Consider the following 21,113-nt stretch of genomic DNA (forward strand, 5'->3'; position numbering starts at 1 on the left):
AAAGACTACTAGCCGGGTAACCACAATCATCTATCCCTCGCAAATACATCCACATTCAGAAACCGGGCATGACTTGTGTCTGGAAAACCACACCTTCGCATGATCTGCATGGTATCCATGATTGCATTTGATACAAAACACCACAAATCTTTTTAGCATCTCTTCCGGGCGGTGCGCCTCTTCTCCTTTCTTTGAGTCATCTGCGATTGCCGCTCTGGACAGTGGATGCGGGGAACCGAGCCACAGAGAGCAGACTCCGCATCGCGGCATATGGCGACCGCATTTTGGACAGACTGTTCCGCCCATCTGTGCTGACCCGAGAGGATTGTTCGGCGTATGATGGGTACTCTCCGCACCTGCTAGCTGGTGATCTGGCCTTTCTTCTTGCTGCGAAAGGGGCCGAGTACAGTAATTACAGACCAAGCTGACCTGCTGAGGTTGTGACCTCGTGAGCTTGCGACCGTCCCATGATACTGCCAAATTGCGTGAATCGACGTCAAATTTGGCTCGATGGAGATGCATCTTCCACGAATTCATTTGTTGCCGATACGTTTCGCGCCAGGCATGGAATCGATTCGCATTGAAAGCGTCGGAAACTAGCCGTGGAACGGCGTAATTCATAACCAGGACAGCTGTTTGTATATCATTGAATTTGTTGATATACGATTGGAACAAATCCATCGCAGCGTGATCAAGGCCCGTAAGCACCGCGCCCTCAATATCACCTTGCTGCACGGCCTCCATGGATGTGTCCCTGATGTAAGTTGTAAGTTGGTCGTCCGGAAGCCAACGAACGGCCACTTCTACTCGATATCTGAGGGGAAGCGTCGTTTCCCGGAGCACGGACTCCCAGCTGCCTTTGCTTACCAGCGCAAGTATAGCCTTGGCAAAGGGGTCAGTGAGCTCTTTTGCGATCTCAGCACAAGCTTCTTCCCAATCGAAATTAGGGTCACCCCTCGGCGCCCCAGCGATTGCCATGGCTAAAAGTTTGTGGGCCTGAGTTGGTCGGTTGTTACGTAGGGCCTTGTAAGCCAACTCCGTTTCGTCGTGGAATAATGCAAATGCAGCAGCTTGCGTATGTTGGCGTTCCTCGACAAGCTGAGTAACAACACCCTCAAGATCATCTACTGACGCTATGGCGCCGCAGATATACAAGCAGAGCTGGCGCTGTGGCATAAAATCTGTATCGCACATTTTGGTTTCTTGCAAATCTAACTTCTTGGCCAATTGCTCAATAAGCTTAGGTACGTCAACGTCGTCGTCTAAATCGGAGCTAGCAAGTCGATTCTCGAGACTGAGACCTATATTGTATTAGCTACCACCGTTGACAGATGAAAAGAAAGTAAGACCCACCAAGATTTCCACTCCAGATACTTTGAACACCCAAGTAGTTCATGTCCACCCCGTGAATAATCATCGACCCGTCAGATGCTCGTGTATGGGCGCCTATTCAACATGTACACATTTAGAAAACATATCAAAAGAGAGTGGACGACGACCAGCTTACGCTCAATCCAGGCCCAAAGGTCCTGTAAGGCTGTGTCATCAGACACTATATTCTGATTTCTCTCAGGATTAAGTGTATATCCTTCTCGAAGACGTAATCGTGGGATTGTCATCAAGGTCAAGGCATCTTGGACGTTGGCCAACTTTTCAGGAAGCAGTAACTTCTCTCGACGCTGTCTGCTCGATATTATTCCAGTACCGCCCGAGTCCTTCCCACCGTCTTCTCCTGCCTTGCCATTGGCTTCCTTTCCTTCCATGGTACTCTCCATTTTTTTAGATGCACGATCTTGGATTTCTTGGGTGGCCTGCGCTGCCTTCGATCCTTGGGCTGGAGCGAAGACCCTAAAGTCCTGTCCATGTGCAAACCCTCCTCGCACTAGGGCTCCTTGTGGTGACAAGCTGACCCGACCACAAACCAGGGGGAGGCTGTAAACTGCGACGTTCCTGTCGTTCAAAATAGTAATAGCTTCCAGCCCATCGAACGGATCCGTGGTCATGAAATCGAAAGCGCTAACGCGCTGTGAAGAATCCTTGCTTCGAGTTTTCGGTGGAAAGCTAGTTTGAAAGTCGCGCACAGTCTTTGTGTATAACTGTTCAGGGTAGTGCTTACTGGATCCACGGCCAACTGTCTTTTCTAGGGCTGCTCGGAGTTCGTCCGGAGAGTGGTCCTTTGCGATGTGGTAAGCTCTGAATATTCCCCTGTCCGTCAACATGCCCAAGCGGCCTCGCTGAGTTTGGGAAAATCGCAAACTCTGGATCGTAGACCCAGAAGCAATACCTGGCCTGATCTCCAACACATGGCCAGCGTCGACAGTGCCCGAAGAGGTGCCAGCTGCGGTTGAATATCGCGAGCCTGAACGCCGATCCCAAATGCAGATAGAGGCATTGTCAAATGGCGCACACGAGGCGAAGTAGTTCTCATCGAGCCGATTAACGGTCAGCTCATGGACACAACGGGTTGAGAACTGCAATGATGGGTTTCCGTGGCTCTCTAGAAATCATGTTAGAGTCCACTATGGCCAGAAACAACTACGTTCGCAAGTAAAGGATCTCATACCCCGGAGATCATACAGCCGCACGGAATGCCCCTTCATACCGGCAATCAAAAGACTTGGCTGGTCATTAAAAAACCTCACGCTGGCCACCGGCTCCCCGTTTGCATATCTTCTCAACGGATCTGGGACCTGACGCTCCGAGCCACCGCGCGACGCCATCCGCACTGGTCGCTGGTGGGGATCCCAGATGTTGAGGCAATAGTCGCCCCTAAACTTGTCTAGTCCGGCAGCCAGTAGGCCACTGGAATTCCAAGCAAGCCCATGACAGGCTCGTTGGACCTTGGAAGGAAGTGCGAGCGGGATGAGAGCGCCGGTGTCTAGATGAGCGACAACCACGTCTCCTGACGCATGCCCAACCGCAACCAAGTTTTCCTCGGTGGGACACCAGTCAAAGGAGCGGAACTCTGAGCCATGAGAGAAGGCAGAGAGGACATCATAGGTCAATGTAAACTTATCAGGTCGTGAAGTGACTTTGCAGTGTTTGAACTCCTGTCCCTTGATGTCGACGTAGAGGAAGCGCTGATCATCAGGTGTAGAGGCGGGAGCCCACCGAATGGCGGTCTCCATTTTTCTCAAAGATAAAAGGTCAAGATCAATCTAAAGCAATGGCCATTGTGGCGAGCAAGGTAAAAAGGCTTGAAAGGAGCTATCCTCATGATAAAGAGGAGAGCGGTCTGGACAGTGCTCGTGCTCTCTCTCTCTCTCTCTCTCGCGCGCGCGCGCGCTGATATGCTGGAACGAGGTTCAGTAAATACCAATAGAACCACAAGAATTCAGGGGAAGCTGCGTAGCGAGATAGCCATCTGACTTCTCGGGGATCTAGGTGATCATCGACAGAGATTCCATCTACCAGCACAACCCTCCCGACCATGCAAGCGTTATCACCAGGAGGCCGCTGACATTCGTCGAGTTGCTGGTATTTCGCATCTGCGGCTGGCGGTTCGTTCCAGAGAGCGCAATTCCCGGGCCGACTGTTGTTCCGCCGCCTCCGTGACTCGCTCCCGCTCAACGCAAGAATTCCCGTCGCAGCTTTTTCCGATTTTGCTCAACGGCAGACTGGCTTGCGAGGTAAACAGCAGACATCCATTGAGTGATCCCGGGCAGCCTTACACTCCGCATGCAGTGGCTATGCCATGACCTGTGCTTCGACCCTTGCATTCACTTCTAGCCCTCATCTCTTGCCGCATTGGCCACTGTTTGAAGCTTATAGTCACATATCCCCAGCTGCCGAATCTGCACAATGTCTCTGCACGAGCCCGAAGCCCAACCTTCTCTCAAAAAGCGGCGACGCGATTCCTTCTCCAACGCTGACCCCAAGCGCGTAAAGCGCCTGCACTCGGGCGCCCAGCGACCGCACTATCACGACATCGGACCGAGCGTAAACGAGCTAAAAACTAGAATCCGGGATGTAAAGCGCCTCCTTGCTAAGAGAATCGACGATCTCCCCGCAGATGTTCGGGTTGCGAAAGAGAGAGAGTTGGCAGAATGTCAACGGGATCTAGAAAAGGCCGAGGTGAAGAAGCAGCGGTCAAAGATGATCCAGAAGTATCACTTTGTGAGATTTCTAGGTACGCTACTCGTTGCTTGACGACCAGCTCGCTAGCCCTTTTCCCTTTCCTCACCCCTAGATAAGTCGATTGCTGACGGAGTCGAGTGTCTAGAGCGCAAACGGGCAACTAAAGAGCTCAAGCGTCTTAAGGCACAGTTACACAAACTCGAAAACGATGACAGACTCGACCCCAATGCCCGAGAAAATAGCATTGAAACCCTTAATAGGAAGATAAGCGCCTCCGAGATCGATCTCAATTACACCATCTACTCTCCCCTCACGGAGAAGTACATATCCCTGTACCCCAACGAACGCCGGAAACAACAGCCAATGGAGCCGGAGGAATCAAACGTCATCCGCACGAATTCTGGAGAGAAGCCCCCCTTGTGGTATACAGTCAAGCAGAGCATGGCAGACGGAACGCTCGAGCTATTGCGAGATGGAAAGCTGGGAATTGGGTTGTCGGGTGAAACGAAAGATTCGAACAATGCTGATGTATCGTTGAAGAGCAACACAGTGAGTTTACTCGTGCATAGGAAGCAGAAGAAGCCAAAATCCAAGATAAAAGTCGACGGCGATGAGGATGCGAAAAGAAGCTCCGCTAGGTCAGTGCAAGAGGGAACCAGAAACGAGAATAAGAGAACGTCAAAAGAGGATGTGCAAGGAGAGGATGACGACGTTGAGAGTGAGAGTGACGGCGGTTTCTTCGAATGATCGTGAAAAAGCGAAAGTAAATGCAACCAGAAACTACCCTGGCGGGGTGATAGGGGTGAGAGAATTGTCTGCTCATCGGGACCTTGCTTTCGGCATTTAAAGCAAGTGGATTGAGATGTGAATGTGGCCAGTACCAATGTGGTCCATATCTACCAACAGCTTTGGCCAAAATCTTCGAGGGTTGCTAGGATGTTCCCCAGAGCTTCAGTTTCGTCGAGAGAAACTTTCCCGCAGGCTTCAATTCCTTCTACATATTTACCTTCTATATATATATATATATACAGTAGACCAGCTAATCAGCTAATCAGCTCCCCAAAGGTCCAGTTCCAAATGCAATGAGAAGGTAGGACAACGTTGCACTAGAGAGGAACAGGAAAAACAAGAAAAGAAAAAGAAGGATACGTAGTTATTGAAAATGTTTTGAGATACAACCATCCAGCTTCATAGCAGAAAAAAGCATGCATAAATATTCAAAGAAGCGTATGCCTGTTCAACGACCTTTTAAGAAACGCCAGTTCTTCTGCTCCGTACGGAGTATACTACCCCTTTACTTAACTAATCGACGCCAAGCGGACCCGATCCCGTTCCCTCATATCTCCTAGCTTTCTATGTATACTCCAGCTGTCGAGACAAAATGTTTTATTTAGAAACCCTGCATATATCAACTCCAGCATTTCGAGAAAGGCTGGTGTGTGAAGACCCTGACGGGCGATCAAAATGGACATGCTCTATAGGGCCATCTCCACGGCCTCTCGAATCAATCGTTCCAGCCATACTCCGATCGTATTTTACATGACAACACAGCCTCCACTCCGTGCCCGTCTTCTGCGATTGCCGAGCGAAACTAGCCCGCCAGGTCCATACCCGTAATCAGCGTCGTCGTCGTCATCCAGGTTGTACATCATTTCAGCATTTCTCGCTCTCCGTCGCCTTCGTCTGGCACCAATCCCGCCGGCCTCAGCTTCTTCGTTGGTCATCATGCAATCGGTCCACCTGCGCTCAAGTCTCATTGCTGCCCCGAGGTTGCCGTTCAACACGCGTTTCGTATGGATGTCTACCGTCGTTTGCCAGCCATAGAAACACTTTAGCTGAATAATTTCATTGGGATATAAATCCGCTTTGCACTGCGTTGTCTCTGGAGGTGGCGAAGGGAGAATAGTCACAGAGGTCGTGGATGACGATGGCGACGACGATCCGGATCCAGATTCTTCTTCTTCTGCTCTGGAGGCCAGGACCGCGGCTTCCGCATATCGCGGCACGAACGTATTGTTGGAGAGAATTTCTCTGATCCCTGCCCAAGTAACGTTACCGCAGTCAAATACGGCCACCCTTAATCCGCATCTGGGTGGCTGCATGCCAAAACCACGTTTGCGCATCTGAGAGCAAAGCTCTATCAGTGTCAGATCAGAAACTCGCGTATTATCGAGATCCAGAGATTTTAAATTTGGACAATTTTTCACGATTTGCATCATTCCTGTGTCGCCAAGTTTTTCACAATAGCTAATGTTGAGATGTTCGAGCCTGGCGGCGCAGGGGGCTTTCGATAACGCAAGCAGGACATTATTGGTGAGTTCTTCCAGCTCTTCAAGGTCCAATCGTGTTAAATTCGGCGTTGTACCGATGAGGTTTATGATAGAATCATTCCCCAGAGCAGGACAGAATGATAGCTGCAAGCTTTCTAGCTCAGGAACAAAGCCTGCGAGATGTCCGATTCCGAAATCACTCACTCCTTGACAGTGAGATAAATTCAGATGTTTCAATTTTCGAGGTGGAGCAATAGGCCTGCCTGTTAGGATGTCTATCTCTGGGTTTTTACCGTGCAAAAGGGCTTTTAGAGCGCTGTCGGTAAGGGAGGAGCAGTGAGACATGACGAGTGTTTCTAGGGTATTTGTCTGAAATAGCTCCAACATAAACTCCTCGTCATCAACGGCTCGAAATTCATCAATGCGTAGCTCTTTTAGTCGATGACAGGCCCTGACAACGCGCCTCAATCCGTTCGCATTGATGAGATTGCGGCACCACGATATGTCGAGATACTCCAAGAGTGGACAGCTCTTGGAGATGACGTTCATCTCGGAATTTGTCACCGTTGCAAGTCCAGTCATGCTGATACGAACCAGCTTAGGATTTCGAACGAGAAAGTAGGTGATGGTTGGCTTGTCGATATGGGTACCTTCCAAATTAACGCTGACCAAATTCCGACAAGCATCGGCTATTTGCTCTCCACATTGAAACCAGGCTTCCGCCATTTGAATGCATCCTCGGAGATTGAGATGTTTTATGAAAGGTCCGGCGGAAAATATCAGTCTTACCAATGCATCCCGTGGAATATCACTGTAGTACGTGGAGGTATCAAATTTCGCCCATAACTGACCATCAAAACAAAGCTGACGCCATGATCTCGACACACAGGCTACTTTACCCAATTCTTTAGGCATAAGCCAGCTAAGGATTCGCAGTTGTATTTCCACGGGCAAGTAATCCCAGTAATTCTTGTTCTGCATTTTGAGTAATTTCTCGCCCTTGGTGTCGGGGGTATTTTCACCATCCTCAAGTACAGCCACCGCAGACCTAAGTAGCGATCCTCTGGAGCAAGGCCGCATCTCAGCGGGTAGCGGGATGGTGGTCTGCTGGGAACCATTTGCAGAAATAAGTTCCGTCTCCACAACCCGAATAGGGCCAGTATCATCACCATGCGGCTTACCGGAGAACTTCCCGTAGAATTGGGAAGAGCTGGAGCTCTCCCAACACTGCCCATGTGACAAGGTCGATGAAAGCGAGATGCATGACATCGATCCTTTGCCAAGTCGGCGGACACCGGTGGAAGAAGAACGGCTTCTGCCAGTTTGTTCGAGAGAAGGGCTTGATGTCATACGCTGAAGGCGATTCAACAATCTTCGGCGACCTTTCAGTTTGGGAGGGCTATCCGGCCTGGCAGCCCCGGACTCTGCAGCCGGAAGCGCCGCTGAGGTAGCTAGGATTTCATCGTGTGGGATTGAAGCCATTGTGGATTCTTTTCGGCAAGGGTAATGAGTACGGCTTCGATACCCTGCTGAAGGCTAGTTAACTATCGCACTGGGGGTGCTGTCATCGACCAGCGACGGGTTTGCGTTGCGGAAGTTTACGAGGCTAGGGAAACGACAGCGGATGATAACTGGGAACGTCTTAAGAGAAAATGGCCAAGATGGGAGAAGTTGATGAATCAATCAGCTGTCCATATCCCAGACAAAGCGAAGCGAATGTGCAGAGCGAAAACCGAGACCGGACTGGGTTAAAAACAAGCATGCCGTCAGCCCATCCTCCAAGTTGTAGCACCCATGGTTCACGATTGGCTTAAGGCAGTCAAACTCACTTCAAGGCCAGTATGTATGTACACATCCACAAGACGAGAAGGTCAGTAAGGTGAAAGGCGCAAAAGGGAAGGGGGGGAAAAGAAGAAAAAAAAAAGAAAAAGAAAAAAAACGATCACAGATCTTTAGAATCGAAGTGGACAGGGTCAATAGGATGTCATTGAAGAAGAGTGGTGGACTGTGCGATCGTCGTCTCGCTGCTCATCCTCACATCAGGTGGCCACCTGGGGAGAGAGAAGCAGCACCAAAAGGGTCGAGTGATCGAGGATGAGGAATTGTTAAACTGACTGTCGTCTTGCGTCGATGCCAGTCATGTGGGCATCAAGTTCCTCATCGCCCTGGATTGCTGGAGCGGTGGGGGAGAGAGAGGGAGGGAGTCAAGAGACGTCCTGGCGAGCGCTGGGAGGAGCAGCTGGAGTTGTGCGCCGGAAAAAGGTGACGAACCAGCACAAGGTCCATGTCCGGTCCGGGACGAGTACTTCCCTGGTACATCTGAGCCGCGTTATCCACCGTGCTGTGCTTCGGCCCGGGATGTTTGTTCTGCGGATACTTTTGGCCCGGATTGTCTTACTTCCAGGAATAACCTCTTCCTGCAGCTATTTCCTGGGCTTGGGCCGTGTTGACTGAGTCTAGCCAGGCTGTTTCTCCCGTTTTAACAGTGGACAGTCTCAGCGCACGGGGCCGTTTGCTTGGGCTTTCAGTATCAAACACACCGCGCGCGATGAGGTCACCAGCAGGTACCTGTGGCTTTTCCCCTCTTTCGGCCTCCTTATCGGTCGGCTGACTCAGCGATAAGACCAACACGGACCCACAGTCCCCGCCTGGCTTGATTAGGCATAGCGCCCCTCTGGCCGGCTTGCAGAAGGGAAAAAATCTGTTTCAACCCGCAACAAGCAAGCAAGACACATTGCATCTGATGACCAGCACCATCATCATACAAAAGCGCTGCTTCTTTTTCACTTTCCCTTCTTACTATTCTCTGGTGTATGCATATTGCTTTTTGTCGGCTTCGAACTATCAAAGTCTAACGGATGCGTACGTTCATGCTTCCTACCCGCTCCTTTCCGACACCGGCCAAAGGTGGTGGCGAACTCACCCTCCTCTGAAACGGAGTTTCCAGACTCTGGACCTGTAAGAAGAGAGTGGCCGTGGTTGCCACGTTGCACACTTGGAGGAATTAAAATAATAAAGAAGCAGAAGAAGACTACAGAAGGCAAATGGAAACCGGGTCAATACCGGAACTCGCCAGCGAAGGTGGTGCAGAGAACTGTCCGCAGAAGATGTAAACATATATGCGTACATGTCATGACGTCCTCAACTTACTAGAACTTGGGGTTTGGATGCACTTCCGGCCAAAAAAAAACTCGCCGTTTGAGACATTTATTTCCAACTTTTCTTTCCCCCGTCCCTTCCCAAGATTGCTGTGGGTAGTTGGGCTCCTAGACTGGACTGGCTTCGGGCCCATGTTCTTGTGACCCCAGTGTGCCTTCTGGTGCCAAGTGATCGTGCAGTCTGACTTCTACATGTGAGCCCCCTAATCGACATCCTTGACCGCGAAGATTATGGGTAAGCAAAACCCAGAGATGTTCACATACATGGATAGCAAAGCCAGAAGATGGTCAGTGCTTTTCCATCCATGAGCCAAGTTGGATGCTGGAGATTAGATTCAAGATATGTAATGGAATCAATAATTCTATATAATGCTGCTTCTAAAAAAAAAAAAAAGAAAATGAGACCAGGGATATTCATGTAAAGAGAGTGACCTGGCGCAATATTTCATAAGATGGTAGGGAAAAAATGGGATACTTATAATATCCAAAACTGCCCATTATCCTTGATAGAAAACAGCGAATGATCATAGAAAATGTATCGCATACAATCAAAGGGTATCATCATCCAGCAATTTGCCATTTAATCTTTGATCAAGTTGCCTCCATGCAATCCATTCCACCTCGCGAGGTACATCCTGCTTCACCCCGTGTTGTTGTGGGACAATATATATCCCTCAACCCCTTCCATCCTTTTCGTCTTTTCACACTCACATTTTTATCGGCCTGTTCAATTCCCCAAATATTCCCCAAAAAAAAAAAAAAGAAAAAAGAAAAAAGAAAAAAGAAACAAGGCAAAATGCAATCATGGTATACATGTTAACTCCCAGCCACCATGATCACAAACATTACTAGACCATAGTACGTCTTCCGTTCGTTGGCTGTTGTTTTCCTTTTTCGTTGTCGATTGAGCGACTTTGTTTTGTGAGTCCTTAGCTCGTCCATTCATGTAGTACACCTCGCGGTTAGGCGAGGAGTTTCATGCTGAATTCAAAACGATTGTCCCACATTGTTCCATTTATAATCTTCCAATGCGAATAGCGCCGCCCAGCGGGCTACTCTGTAGATATCACGTATCCGTTCTGCCTACCACAGGCAGATTCGGCCGGCCAAGAAATATATAATCATCGTACTGCCAAAAATAATGTCAAATGCCGCCGAACCGCTCAAGGGCCAAAAAAGGGGTGGTGCGGGAAAGGGATCTATTGAACCTAAAGGTAGAATTCCGGAGGGTATAATCGCCAAAGCTGCTAAATTCAAAGAGCGGTTATCTAAACTTTAGCCACGGCCCGGGTTGTTCGTCGTTGCGTTCATCCATTGATGCTCCATGACCTGAGTGATGGTCAACCGCTCATCCACATTGCGATTAAGCATGCCGCGGATCAAATCAATGCAATCGTCTGTAAATGGTAAGAAAGGAATGCGTAGAGGGTGGTCCATGATTTCGTTGACATTGTAGAACGGGTTCTCTTTGTAAATAATCGTATATAAAAGAATTCCCAACGCCCATACATCTTGCTCTTTTCCACGGTATGATCTGCCTTGAAGGACTTCGGGTGCTGCGTAATCTAGTACACTGTAAGCCACCATCATATTTTGTTGCTGGCCGGTTAGCAGAGGGAAACACTCACCTATCGTGCCGACAAAAACATCAAAAGGACCATTCTTGATATACGCTGCGCTTCCAAAATCAATCAATTTAACCTGCCTCTCACCATCCAGGACAACATTCTCATCCTTGATATCACGATGCACCACGAAAGCTTTAGTGTGAAGGTGGTGAACCGCACTGACAACCTGAGAGAAAATATTCCGGCATTCAGCTTCATCCATATGTGTCCGCAACTCAACATAATCGAACAAATCCATGCCTGGAAAGCCATGTGGAGTCATTTCAATATAGTAATTGATATCATCCTCAAAGAAGCCCTCCATTTCCACAATATTCGGATGCTTCCTGTCATCACGACGGAGATAGTCAAGAACATGTATTTCCAGTGGGACAGTGCCCAGACGACGGTCTCGCGTCCACGTATCTACCAGGATTCGTTTCTTCGTGACATATTTCAGGACCATCTTTTTTGGTGGGTTCCACTTGCACCGAGCCAGCTTCACTTGCCCGTAAGCACCTGATCCGAGGTCCTCAAGAATAGCGTAGTCCGATATTGTTCTTTTCTTCGGAGGTTCAACTCTTAAGGAAGATAGTTTCATCTCAGGAACAGGCTGTGGGGGTTTATCGGTAAGCGGCTGAGATGCCGCCTCACTCAACTGCTGGGCCAAAAGAGACACCTGCGGTCTGCTGGATTTAGGTGGAGTCTCGAGCATCGGTGATACTGCAGGAGACATCTGTCTAGGAGGGGGCTGACGCGGAGGTGATCCGGGGGGCGGCACCAGTGGGTTTACGGGTGGCAGTTCAACCCCATTTGTGGAATGGAATTGCCGAGAATAAGTTATCCATAAGGCGTAGACGAGCTCAGTTATGGCAAAGCAAGCTTCGTTTTCCTGGTAAGAATCTCGATCTTCATGAATGATAGCGTGCTGGTTACGGAAGGTTGACTGGCTTTTCACCACTCGCATCTGAACATCCACCATGATCTCTGCACCATCCCGGTGTCGCGCAGGGAGCCCGGTGGGTCGCAAGAATAAGGAGGCTGCGTCGGCCTTACCATTACGAAGGATGGATAACGCGCGGGCTCTTCGGAAGCTATGCTCTGGGATAACCATCCCATCAACCAGTAGGATATTATCGTGTTCGGTTAAAGCATCAAGGAATTGATCGAAATCAGGAACCAAATCTGTAATATTCACTCCTTCAAGTGAGTTATGCCCAAACAGCGAAGAGGCAAAGACTGGATTTGCACTGATAACATTCAAAGTCTCTGGTGATAGAACCAGCATTCCTGCAATATGAGGGAAACTAGATATGCGAAGAGTGTGAGCGTCAGGAATGGCCGTCACTGTTGTCGGGATAGATGCCCCAGATGACGTTAACGCGGTCCAGTACTTTAGCCCATTTGATTTGGAGTAATCCGGGCTTTCAGAATCAGGAGAGATGATAGGAATGTGAGGCAGAAGTTCGAGAAGGGGTGTCCCTGGTTCAATGGCTTTGCGACCCCAGATATTGTTTACATCGCCCTTGACATCGACAATCTGACCCTTCTCGTTACACCGAAGATGTACCACGTGCTCTGGTATCTCCTCAACTACCCATATTAGACCACCTTTCTTCTCCATTACCCACAAGCTGGCAGAGCCCGTTTGACCGTTGCGCTTCTGAATTGGAACGACGTCTCCACAGATTAGCACGCCACGCGATTTGCTTGGAGTATGGTTAGGGCTCCTTGTGCGTCTAGTTGAACCATGGCTAGACTGAGTGTCATTGCGGTTTTTTGACCTGGTCAGCCGTGCGGGAGGCTTGCTTAGCAGCTGCGCTGTCACGCCGTTACCAAGATTTAAACATCGTGAGCTATGCCCACTTGGCCTAGCAGTCCTCGTGCTAGGCGACTCGGTGCTAGCATAGACGCTTGTGCTTTTGAGCTTCGACTCAAGCCACTCGCGTCTCTCTTCCTGCACAAGATTCAGGATGCTCAATGTCCGAAATTCTCTTCGAGTAATTCCAAAAACCAGGCACGCTAAGTCATTGGCAGCGAGAATGGTCCAACGTGGCTTGGCCTCCGTTCTAAACACAGCCTGGGCTGCAGGCGACCACTTGTTGCTGTGGGAATGAACAGCAGGGGCATTGGCTCCAAGGGCAAAGGAAGTCGTGCTCCTAGGAGAGATGAGATCCATTGTTGAGTAGGGTTGCGCAGACAATGCGTCCATGAGCTTGTTCTGGAGCGAAGCTGAACCAATATCTGTATACGTCCGTTTTAGGCTTACCCTTCTCGACGCTGGTGCGGATTTAAGCCCTCTTGTTAGGGTTGCTGTCTGAGTTTCCTTCACAGACAGAAGTTCCTCACGACTGGCGGTTTGTTGCGGGGACTCTTGGATGGACTCACCCTGATCCTCGATCGTTTGGAGTGACTCGCTTGCGAAGGCTTTCTCAAATACGTTCTCGCCATGGAAAGCAGGAGGGCCTGTAACAGGACTCGCCAAGAATCCAGGAAATCGATACTGCCCTTTTCCAGCGTCACGGAGATTTGCTCTCGCGACCATGTCGACCACGTCGACCATGCTCTGGACTTCTGGATTACCGCTTAACTTGGCTTGAGTATTTGCAGTACCTGTATTGCTCGCTGCCCAGCCAAATCGATCTCTCATAAAATCTATAGTCCTCCTCAACACATTATAGCGGGTATGCAGCATCTCCTCCGACTGGCGGGCAAACGAGAAAGAGTGGAGTGATTCTGAAGGAAACCTGTGAAGATCTTCGAGCTCGGGAGAAGCGGTATCTGGTGGAAAAGCCGAAACTGCGGAGGATGCAATTGATGGAGCCGGGGTCATTAGTGCGGACGCACCGGACGACGCAGATGTCAAAGGGAGGGAGGGGGCTCTGCTTTGGGGTCTTTGTCGAATGCGCGGTAGGCCTGATGGCGCAGGCGCATGGTCGGGTTCGAGTAACGGCGACCTGGTGACATATATTAACCCTTTCCTAGGCTCCCATCGGGGTTAAAGTCGAAGGTGACTGGGTTCTGACCTTGTCAGGTAATCATACTCCGACGACCCGGTATCGATGGATAGACGCTTGCTTTGGCCAAGCCCACTGTCTTCGAGGTATAATGATGACCGTTTGCTCAACGACGGTTCCGGTTTCTGCGTTGACATTTCGGATGCTGAGCACAACGGTGTCCGGTCGGCTGATGCACGGCTCTGATCGCCTATTTCAACGAGTAGTCAGTTCAAGCTCTGCGAATAAAAAGCGCCCGGAGTAAAGCTAAAAGAGCAATCCATGGTGCCTCGGTGTCTCTGGCGAATAGTGTGCATCTTTATCTTTTCGTGTCCGTGCTAAGGGGACGTTCTGGCCAGCAGAATGGTGCTGCCTTCCAGCATGATTAGACATTGATTAAGATTACAGTCAGAGCAACTGAAACGATTCGAGTTGCTTCCGGAATATCGATGCATACTCTCCAGTTGTATAAGTGAGGAAAGGGGCGGATATGAGAACGAAAAAAAGATAGCACTAACCATCGCCGGACTGTAGGGGCCCAGGGTCCATATTGGCTATGGTTAGGGAAGAGGACCGGCAAGGTAGCGGAATGGGGGCAAAGCCGCCCACAAGAAGGTGAGCTCAGCGATCCACACGGAATATCTAGTCGAAGGCCTTGACTTCACGAAAGCATGGCATCAGGATGCAACTGTTATCCTGGGAATTTTGATGTGAAAGGCCAGCTAGCAGCTCTGGGTGTTTCGAGTGCTCTGGAAGTTCGCCTTATTGCTCTGTTGGAGACAAAAGAGGTTAGCTCTGGGAACTGCGGCGGGCTGGGTAAGGTTTCACTGCATGGCAAGAGCTTTGATTTTGTGGTGCGATAGGCGTCACTGTATGGATTGAGGCTGGATGTCTTAGATGCAGGGCTGGCGAACCTATGTAGCAATTATGTTACGGGTGAGGCTGGTGAAGAAACTTCAAGAGGCATCTGACTGCTCGGCAGCAAGTCAGCCAGGCAGGTGATGGGTGCAGCCACATAAAATGACTCGCAGAAATGTCTATCGTCAAATAATAACCAAAAAAGAATTTACTCAGTGTGGTGGATGTCAGCGAAGGACACCTCTTCCTGAGGGAGAGAGGTCGTATTTGATATTGACGCCGCAGTTAACGACAGGCTGATTGGCCAAGGCCGTGTGCCTCTTCAACTTTGCATTGACGGCGAATTCTGCTCAGCTCCGGCGGGTTCAGGTAGCTTTGGAATGTGACTCTTGGTTCACACAATTGCTTTCAACCCAATCCATTCTACAAGAAAACAAGTCGTCGGAGCAGCTGGAGGAGAGCACAGCCGCCTAGTTAAATAGGTACATGCGGGGCAAAGCCGCTCATCACCTTGTTACTCTCGCCCAGGTAGCTTCTCTGCCAATTACCCCGCCAAAACTACAAGGTTTCAAGTACCTCGCCCACCACTCCCTCGATGGACCTGTACGGGCACGTGTAGCGCCCGAATGCCATGGATTTCCATGCAAGTTATGTTTGAGAAAGCCTCTCAGAGGATCGGGAGATGCACTGGAGTGTGGAGCTCTCATAGGATCGCATCTCCGTGTCTTGACGTAATAGGTGTTACATCAGGAGGCCGCGAAAAAAAGGCCGTTTGCCAGCACCTTGGGATTCAAGAGATCGGTTCCTTATGCTAACTACCCACCTGGACTGGATTGAAATACATAGAAGGTAGCACATCCTGGAATTTTCTGGTAAGCATGCTTTCAACAGTGGGATTTCCAGCATATCGGACTTCGATGAGGGAGCACTTGGAGGGAGTAAATCTGGAGCCCTTTTTCTGTGAATTTCTGTTCAGGATCAATAACAGCCTAACGGGAAACGGAGGGTTAAGCCACTGCAAAAGAGTGGGATCAAAAAGACGAGTATTATTGCAGCTAACCCCGACCATGGTCCAAGCCATATCGTCACTCCTCCGATTTTCCTTGCAACGGATCTAAAACGAGGCCATCACTCTCCGCTTCTTTGGCCCGCTTCCGCTTATCATCGCTACGCTGATCTCTAAAGAGCGGACCCGGTTTTGATTGAAGCTCATGTCTCCGCAGGTGCTCGGGCGGAACTGATGCACAGGGCGCAAAAGCCGAACGGCGGTCATCCTCTCCCAGCATCCACGAAAACGACGACTCTGCCAAGGAGGTACGCGGAACAGGTCGAATTGGCATCGGTTTGATTAGGTTATGGGGTTTCGATTCTTTGGAGTTCAATGGCGTGGGCGGCGCTGACGTTGAGCCTGAGTCAGTTTCAAGTTGTTGTTCACTCTTCTCAGCCAGTACCTCATCGTGTGTCTCCGCATGCGAGGCCTTGGATGCCGTCGAACTATTCACTTTGGTGCTGCTTTTTCGCCTCTTCTCTATGATGGGGAGCGACGAATCTTGGAGCAACTTCTGCACACGTTCGATTCTTCTGATTATTTCGTCAACATCTCTAGTAGATTGGTCCCGAGAGACGTCATCCAATTTTCCGTTGTGAGCTCGTAAATCTTTTAACGCATCTCCAAGTAGGTTTGCTAGGGTTTTGTTCCGGTTTTTGAGAGAGGCTACCTTCAAACTCAGCTCATGAGGCGCAGCAGCTTCAACCTTGGACGGTATGGATAACTTGGAGATTGGGCCTTCTTCAAAAGGTAGTCCGGGGGTGGCAGGGCCGGAATGGATGCCTTGTATATTGCGCCTGGCTTCGATCATTGCCCCGCGGACGGCTCTGGCGACTCCCCATGCCTCTGTCCGTCGAGAAATACCGTCCGATACGTCTTGAAATAAAGAATCAAGACGCTTTTGATTTATTCTAAGTGGCGACCTGCTTGGCGAGTTATCCTCACTAGCACGGGAGCTGGGGTCCCTGCTGGAAAGGTTCTTTTTCTGTGAAGCTGTAGGCACTGTTTGGTATCGCAAGTTCCGGCCTTTGAGATCTGGCGATTTTCCTGTATACTTTGAGATCAATAGCGACGCGCCATCCCACGTCATATTCTCTTCCAAGAATAAAGCGTCAAGAACGAAAACCTCAGGTTTATGAGGCTCCGGGGAAGGGTATCTCAACAGCAAAGCGAGGGCCGACGAATAGTCGCATGACAATACTTGGAGGGTTATTAGATTCAATTGTGCAAAGTATAGACAAAGGGTGCATCTTACATTGCCATCTAATCCTTATCAACATTGAAACACATACTAGCTCTACGAGCTCTGGTCGGAGATCAGTAAACATCAAGTCCCACATGGAAAGCGTATTTTCAAAAGGGAATTCCCTCCCGAAGAATAGACGGAGCCAACGCCTACAATCAGTAAGTTTCCGGCGTTAGCTAACTTCTAGGGAGAAACTCACGTTAGGTATATTTGCGGCAGAATGTCAATGGTTTGAAGGTGAGACATCAATTCCGGATCAACGCTACCTAGGAGGATTTGATGGATGCGTTGACTCCGAGCAATGATCGAAGAGACGTTTTGCTGGTCCGAATTCGATTTCATTTCGTCGTGTTCATAAAATAGTTTCGCTGTCTGCATAATTGCGCAGAAAATTGCAAAAGCATCATGTTCCATGTAGTCAGGATCCAAAGCTTGCAATAAGAGCTCGCGGTCCTTGCTTGGTAAATTATCTTCAGAGACCGAATCTTTTTCAATTGCATCCTGCCAAACAGCCCATAGCACCGGTGCCAGAAGTTCATGCATCCCTTGTCGATAACCGAGGTCCGGGTTCAACTTGACGAAGATAAATAAGATGTCCAACATTCTTCTCTTCGTTGTTGGTTCCCGAAAGAAATAGTTTTCCTGGAGACACCTCTCTACATCCTGGTATATTTCAGTTCGAATAGCTTCATCTTGCCGGAGAGATTGCCAGGGAGACTGCGACTAGCTTTAGGTTGCTGTATTCATTTGCTGCTTTTCACGGGGTAGCACATACATTGTCATCTTCAGCCAATGGATCCGCCGCCGACGGCAGATCATCCGGGTGGTCAATGTACTTCATGAAATGATCTTTCAGCGCGGTATACGCTCCCCTTGTGTCCGAAAGTTGTGTGGGCCATGACTCTCGATCAACGTTTTTGTGGACGAGAAATGCCTATCACAGATCGTTAGACGGGGCGAGAAAAGGGGCTTTTCGATAAGGCCACTTGCCTTCCAACAAATAGATCTCAGTCCATCCTCACAGGGATCTCCATGGAGTTTAGATTTCAATTTCTGGCACAGCTCTTCCAGTGAAGCGCACTGGTGCTGATCGAACAGAGTGTCCCATCGCTGGCTAGAGAGGTGGTATTAGATTCGGAAACTTTGCAGCGATAGGTCAAAGAGCTTGCTAACCGCGACTCCTCCGCAGTTCTCATGGCATCATAGGCACTCCGTCGATGTCACATCTGCTGTTTCGAAGACAGTTGATTCCACTTCCCTTTTCTGAAATGGGCGATGTAACTCTCTGAACAACTCGCTGGTGGAACCCCCGAAATGACGCAGTTTTGCTGTCGCCCCGTTTGCTCGTTAGCGTCCGATGGCTTTCTTGGCGCATCCCCCAGAGTCGCGTTCTCCATATTTTACTGAGAGTACTCCGTACGGAGAAGCAGCAATCAGAAGGGAGGCTTGAGCTTCAAGTCGATCTTCGAATGATGTAGCCAAGCCCAGCTGAACCTGCAGCAACAGTCAGGGCCACGAGAAAAATACGAGGTCGATAAGTCAACGACGTCGATCCTGACCTCCAACCCCTCTTCCAGAAAAACCACCACAAGTCAAGAATGTCAGCAGATCTTTTCGCGGCGTTCGGCAATCCAAAAACTCTCGATAACTCGGTGAAAGTATCGTCAAATTCGAATAGCGGGTCATCGAGTTCTGGGAATCGCCCCAAAACATGGAACTCCATAGTTGATGCTGCTGGTAACTCTACGCTCATTGACTTCTCTTCTGAGCCGCGCCCATCACCTTTCTCTCAGGCTATACAAGATACGAGTGTATCTGGAGCCGGATCGAATGAAGTTCTGTTTGATGCATCGACTGAAATTGCATCTAATGAAGCCACTGAAGATGAATGGGGGGAATTCGAGTCTGCAAAGTCTGAGTTCATAAACGACGAGCCCGTCCAACGTTTTGGGGATAGCATTAAGCCGACTGAATTCGTAATCCACCATGGTGCTCAGGATAAGCTGAGTATTCCAGCTTCGAAACCACGCCAAATGCCCCTATTGGATCTTTTATCCACTGAAGACTCGAGTCCTCCGCCACAAATCCCGCACCGAGCCCCGTTAGCCTTGGATTGCAATGTCCATGATAGATATCCTATCAAACAGGAGCAAGGAGACTCCGAGCCTACTACAGCATGGCCAGATTTTGGAGAAGAGGATGAGTGGGGGGAGTTCACTGATGGCATTGACGCTGAAAGCAAGCAAGGAGACCTTCCAAGAATGTTAGAAACTGCCACTCTACCAATGCAACAAGTACAGTCGCCGTCAGCACCGCGATCCGGTGTACCAAAGACAAAAGCGAGCGTTCCATTTCGAACTGTTGCACGTTCTCCCAAAACGGTGAGGCCTACGAATATTCCCCCTCCTTCTATTCTTCTCCGGCTATTCCCGTCTTTATTAGAGAAACTACGAGTAAAAGCGAGAAACTACACGATTCAGGCCAAAAGAAAGGCCGGGCCTCTGCCTGACACTGGCCCAGCCGAAGAGATCACATATAGCTTGAAAGTTATGGTACACATAATAGCAGGACGCAGTTTACGCTGGAAGCGAGACTCGATCCTCAGCCAAAGTATCAGGATAGGACCTGCGTCAGGGAGGCCTGGAGGAATGAAATTGAGCAGCGTTAACAAAAGCGAAAATGTGAAAGAGGAAAAAGAAGCTGTCGAAGTCCTTGACATATGGAAGAAATGCAATGGGCTCTTAAACTCTGCAGCCTCAGCGGGAGGAAAATCACCAGTTCAATTCGTAGCTGGTAATCTTCAAGTGCGAACAGCCACTACTCAGGAGGGTGCATTGAAAGCGCCGCATGCATGTGCACTCTGCGGACTGCGACGGGAAGAAAGGGTTTCCAAAATCGACGAGAACGTCGATGATATTTTCGAGGAATGGTGGACCGAGCACTGGGGCCACTCTGATTGCAAACGCTTTTGGGAAGCTAATTCGATGAATTTGGATCAACGTTGAGCAAGTGATCCTGGTTGTTTGTACTCCAAGCAAAACGCCATGCTCGGACACACAGGCCGCCTTTTTTACGGTGAAGGGTGCCCTAGGCTGAGCACGTTAGGTATTATTGGGCGCATTCTTGGTCTTGATCATGGGCAGTGTGCGGGTTGCGCGAACGGCGTTGGGTCGCCGTGGAGGAACCGAAACCAAGGGGTGAATCTGCACAAGCCGTGGGACCTTAGGAGCAAATATATGAAATAACATCTCCATCTAATACATCTTCCTTTCCGTCCTCTCCTGTCGTCTAGGGAGGGTCAGATTTAATCCCACTGTCGCCTTATTGCCTCTCTGTAGTCTGAGAAATGCGGGTGTTGCGGCGCAGTTATCTCCCTTCAAAGATGTTTCCGTATGTGTGTATATCCGGAATAATACGGGGCTTCGCTGCGTATTTTGTATCTCATAAACTCTGCTAGCAAGCAAGAACTTTGTGTTAAATGTTTCCTGGCGTCATCCAAGTATGCTCCATGCTCAGGTGAGCAGTGGTGGGCGTGACCTGGCCTGAGTTGCACCAGCAACGGCTACTCACTTTCTCCGAGAAGTCTACTTAAAGTAACCCAAACCTCCTCACTTTCTCCTCACCTTATTCCCACCCACTCCGCCTCCTCGCTGCTGCCTGTGCCCGCTCGCAAGGTTACTGACCGCAGAAAAAAATACAGTCTGCCACTGCTTGTTCTTACTATCCGGTCCAGAAGCAAAGCAGGATCTCTCTCATGCAATTGCTGGCCGGTTAAACTAGTTCACTGCTATCTTATCGCTGGACTGATAAGCACCGTTCATCCCCTGCCTCCTTATCTGCCCACATCTTGCTC

At 49.6% G+C, this 21,113-nt stretch overlaps 6 protein-coding genes across 7 annotated transcripts; 2 read left to right on the plus strand and 4 right to left on the minus strand.

Annotated features, from left to right (window-relative positions):
* Positions 1-30: 30 nt before the first annotated feature.
* On the minus strand, positions 31-3,128 carry D8B26_003401 (uncharacterized protein; the record flags this gene model as incomplete). The annotated part of the gene is made up of 4 exons (XM_003068342.2): positions 31-1,301; positions 1,354-1,446; positions 1,508-2,497; positions 2,564-3,128. The coding sequence occupies 4 exons, from the start codon at positions 3,126-3,128 to the stop codon at positions 31-33; spliced, it is 2,919 nt and encodes a 972-aa protein (XP_003068388.2).
* Positions 3,129-3,801: 673 nt separating this feature from the next.
* EFG1 (18S rRNA maturation protein) lies at positions 3,802-4,882 on the plus strand (the record flags this gene model as incomplete). Its single annotated transcript, XM_066124135.1, has 2 exons — positions 3,802-4,129; positions 4,223-4,882. The coding sequence occupies 2 exons, from the start codon at positions 3,802-3,804 to the stop codon at positions 4,822-4,824; spliced, it is 930 nt and encodes a 309-aa protein (XP_065980213.1). The 3' UTR covers positions 4,825-4,882.
* A 286-nt stretch (positions 4,883-5,168) lies between these two features.
* D8B26_003403 (uncharacterized protein) lies at positions 5,169-8,542 on the minus strand. The gene is made up of 2 exons (XM_066124136.1): positions 8,177-8,542; positions 5,169-8,090 (listed from the first exon to the last, which is right to left on the minus strand). Exon 2 carries the CDS (start codon positions 7,827-7,829, stop codon positions 5,613-5,615), a length of 2,217 nt encoding a protein of 738 aa, XP_065980214.1. The 5' UTR covers positions 7,830-8,090; positions 8,177-8,542; the 3' UTR covers positions 5,169-5,612.
* A 1,386-nt stretch (positions 8,543-9,928) lies between these two features.
* Positions 9,929-14,746, minus strand: D8B26_003404 (uncharacterized protein). Of its 2 annotated transcripts, XM_066124137.1 has the most exons (4): positions 14,627-14,746; positions 14,139-14,319; positions 11,134-14,069; positions 9,929-11,070 (listed from the first exon to the last, which is right to left on the minus strand). In XM_066124137.1, the coding sequence occupies exons 1-4, from the start codon at positions 14,655-14,657 to the stop codon at positions 10,781-10,783; spliced, it is 3,438 nt and encodes a 1,145-aa protein (XP_065980215.1). In that variant the 5' UTR covers positions 14,658-14,746; the 3' UTR covers positions 9,929-10,780. The 2 variants fall into 2 exon arrangements, with proteins under 2 accessions (XP_065980215.1, XP_003068385.2); XM_003068339.2 differs by lacking the exon at positions 14,627-14,746 and having other exon boundaries at positions 14,139-14,482.
* A 1,151-nt stretch (positions 14,747-15,897) lies between these two features.
* Positions 15,898-18,456, minus strand: D8B26_003405 (uncharacterized protein; the record flags this gene model as incomplete). The annotated part of the gene is made up of 6 exons (XM_003068338.2): positions 15,898-17,214; positions 17,270-17,409; positions 17,460-17,977; positions 18,036-18,194; positions 18,251-18,374; positions 18,434-18,456. The coding sequence occupies 6 exons, from the start codon at positions 18,454-18,456 to the stop codon at positions 16,052-16,054; spliced, it is 2,127 nt and encodes a 708-aa protein (XP_003068384.2). The 3' UTR covers positions 15,898-16,051.
* Positions 18,457-18,858: 402 nt separating this feature from the next.
* Positions 18,859-20,265, plus strand: D8B26_003406 (uncharacterized protein; the record flags this gene model as incomplete). The annotated part of the gene is made up of 1 exon (XM_003068337.2): positions 18,859-20,265. One exon carries the CDS (start codon positions 18,859-18,861, stop codon positions 20,263-20,265), a length of 1,407 nt encoding a protein of 468 aa, XP_003068383.2.
* Between the last annotated feature and the right edge of the window lie 848 nt (positions 20,266-21,113).

The sequence above is a fragment of the Coccidioides posadasii genome, chromosome 2 (assembly GCF_018416015.2).
Source record: "Coccidioides posadasii str. Silveira chromosome 2, complete sequence".
Classification (NCBI taxonomy): Eukaryota; Fungi; Ascomycota; class Eurotiomycetes; order Onygenales; family Onygenaceae; genus Coccidioides; species Coccidioides posadasii.

Coding starts and splice junctions, on each gene's coding strand:
- D8B26_003403 (XM_066124136.1), bottom strand. CDS start 7,829: ATGGCTTCAATCCCACACGATGAAATCCTAGCTACCTCAGCGGCGCTT.
- D8B26_003404 (XM_066124137.1), bottom strand. CDS start 14,657: ATGGACCCTGGGCCCCTACAGTCCGGCGATG. Junction 14,320..14,626: donor GCCCCTACAGTCCGGCGATG/GTTAGTGCTATC, acceptor TCGTTGAAATAG/GCGATCAGAGCCGTGCATCA. Junction 11,071..11,133: donor TGTTTTTGTCGGCACGATAG/GTGAGTGTTTCC, acceptor ACAGTGTACTAG/ATTACGCAGCACCCGAAGTC.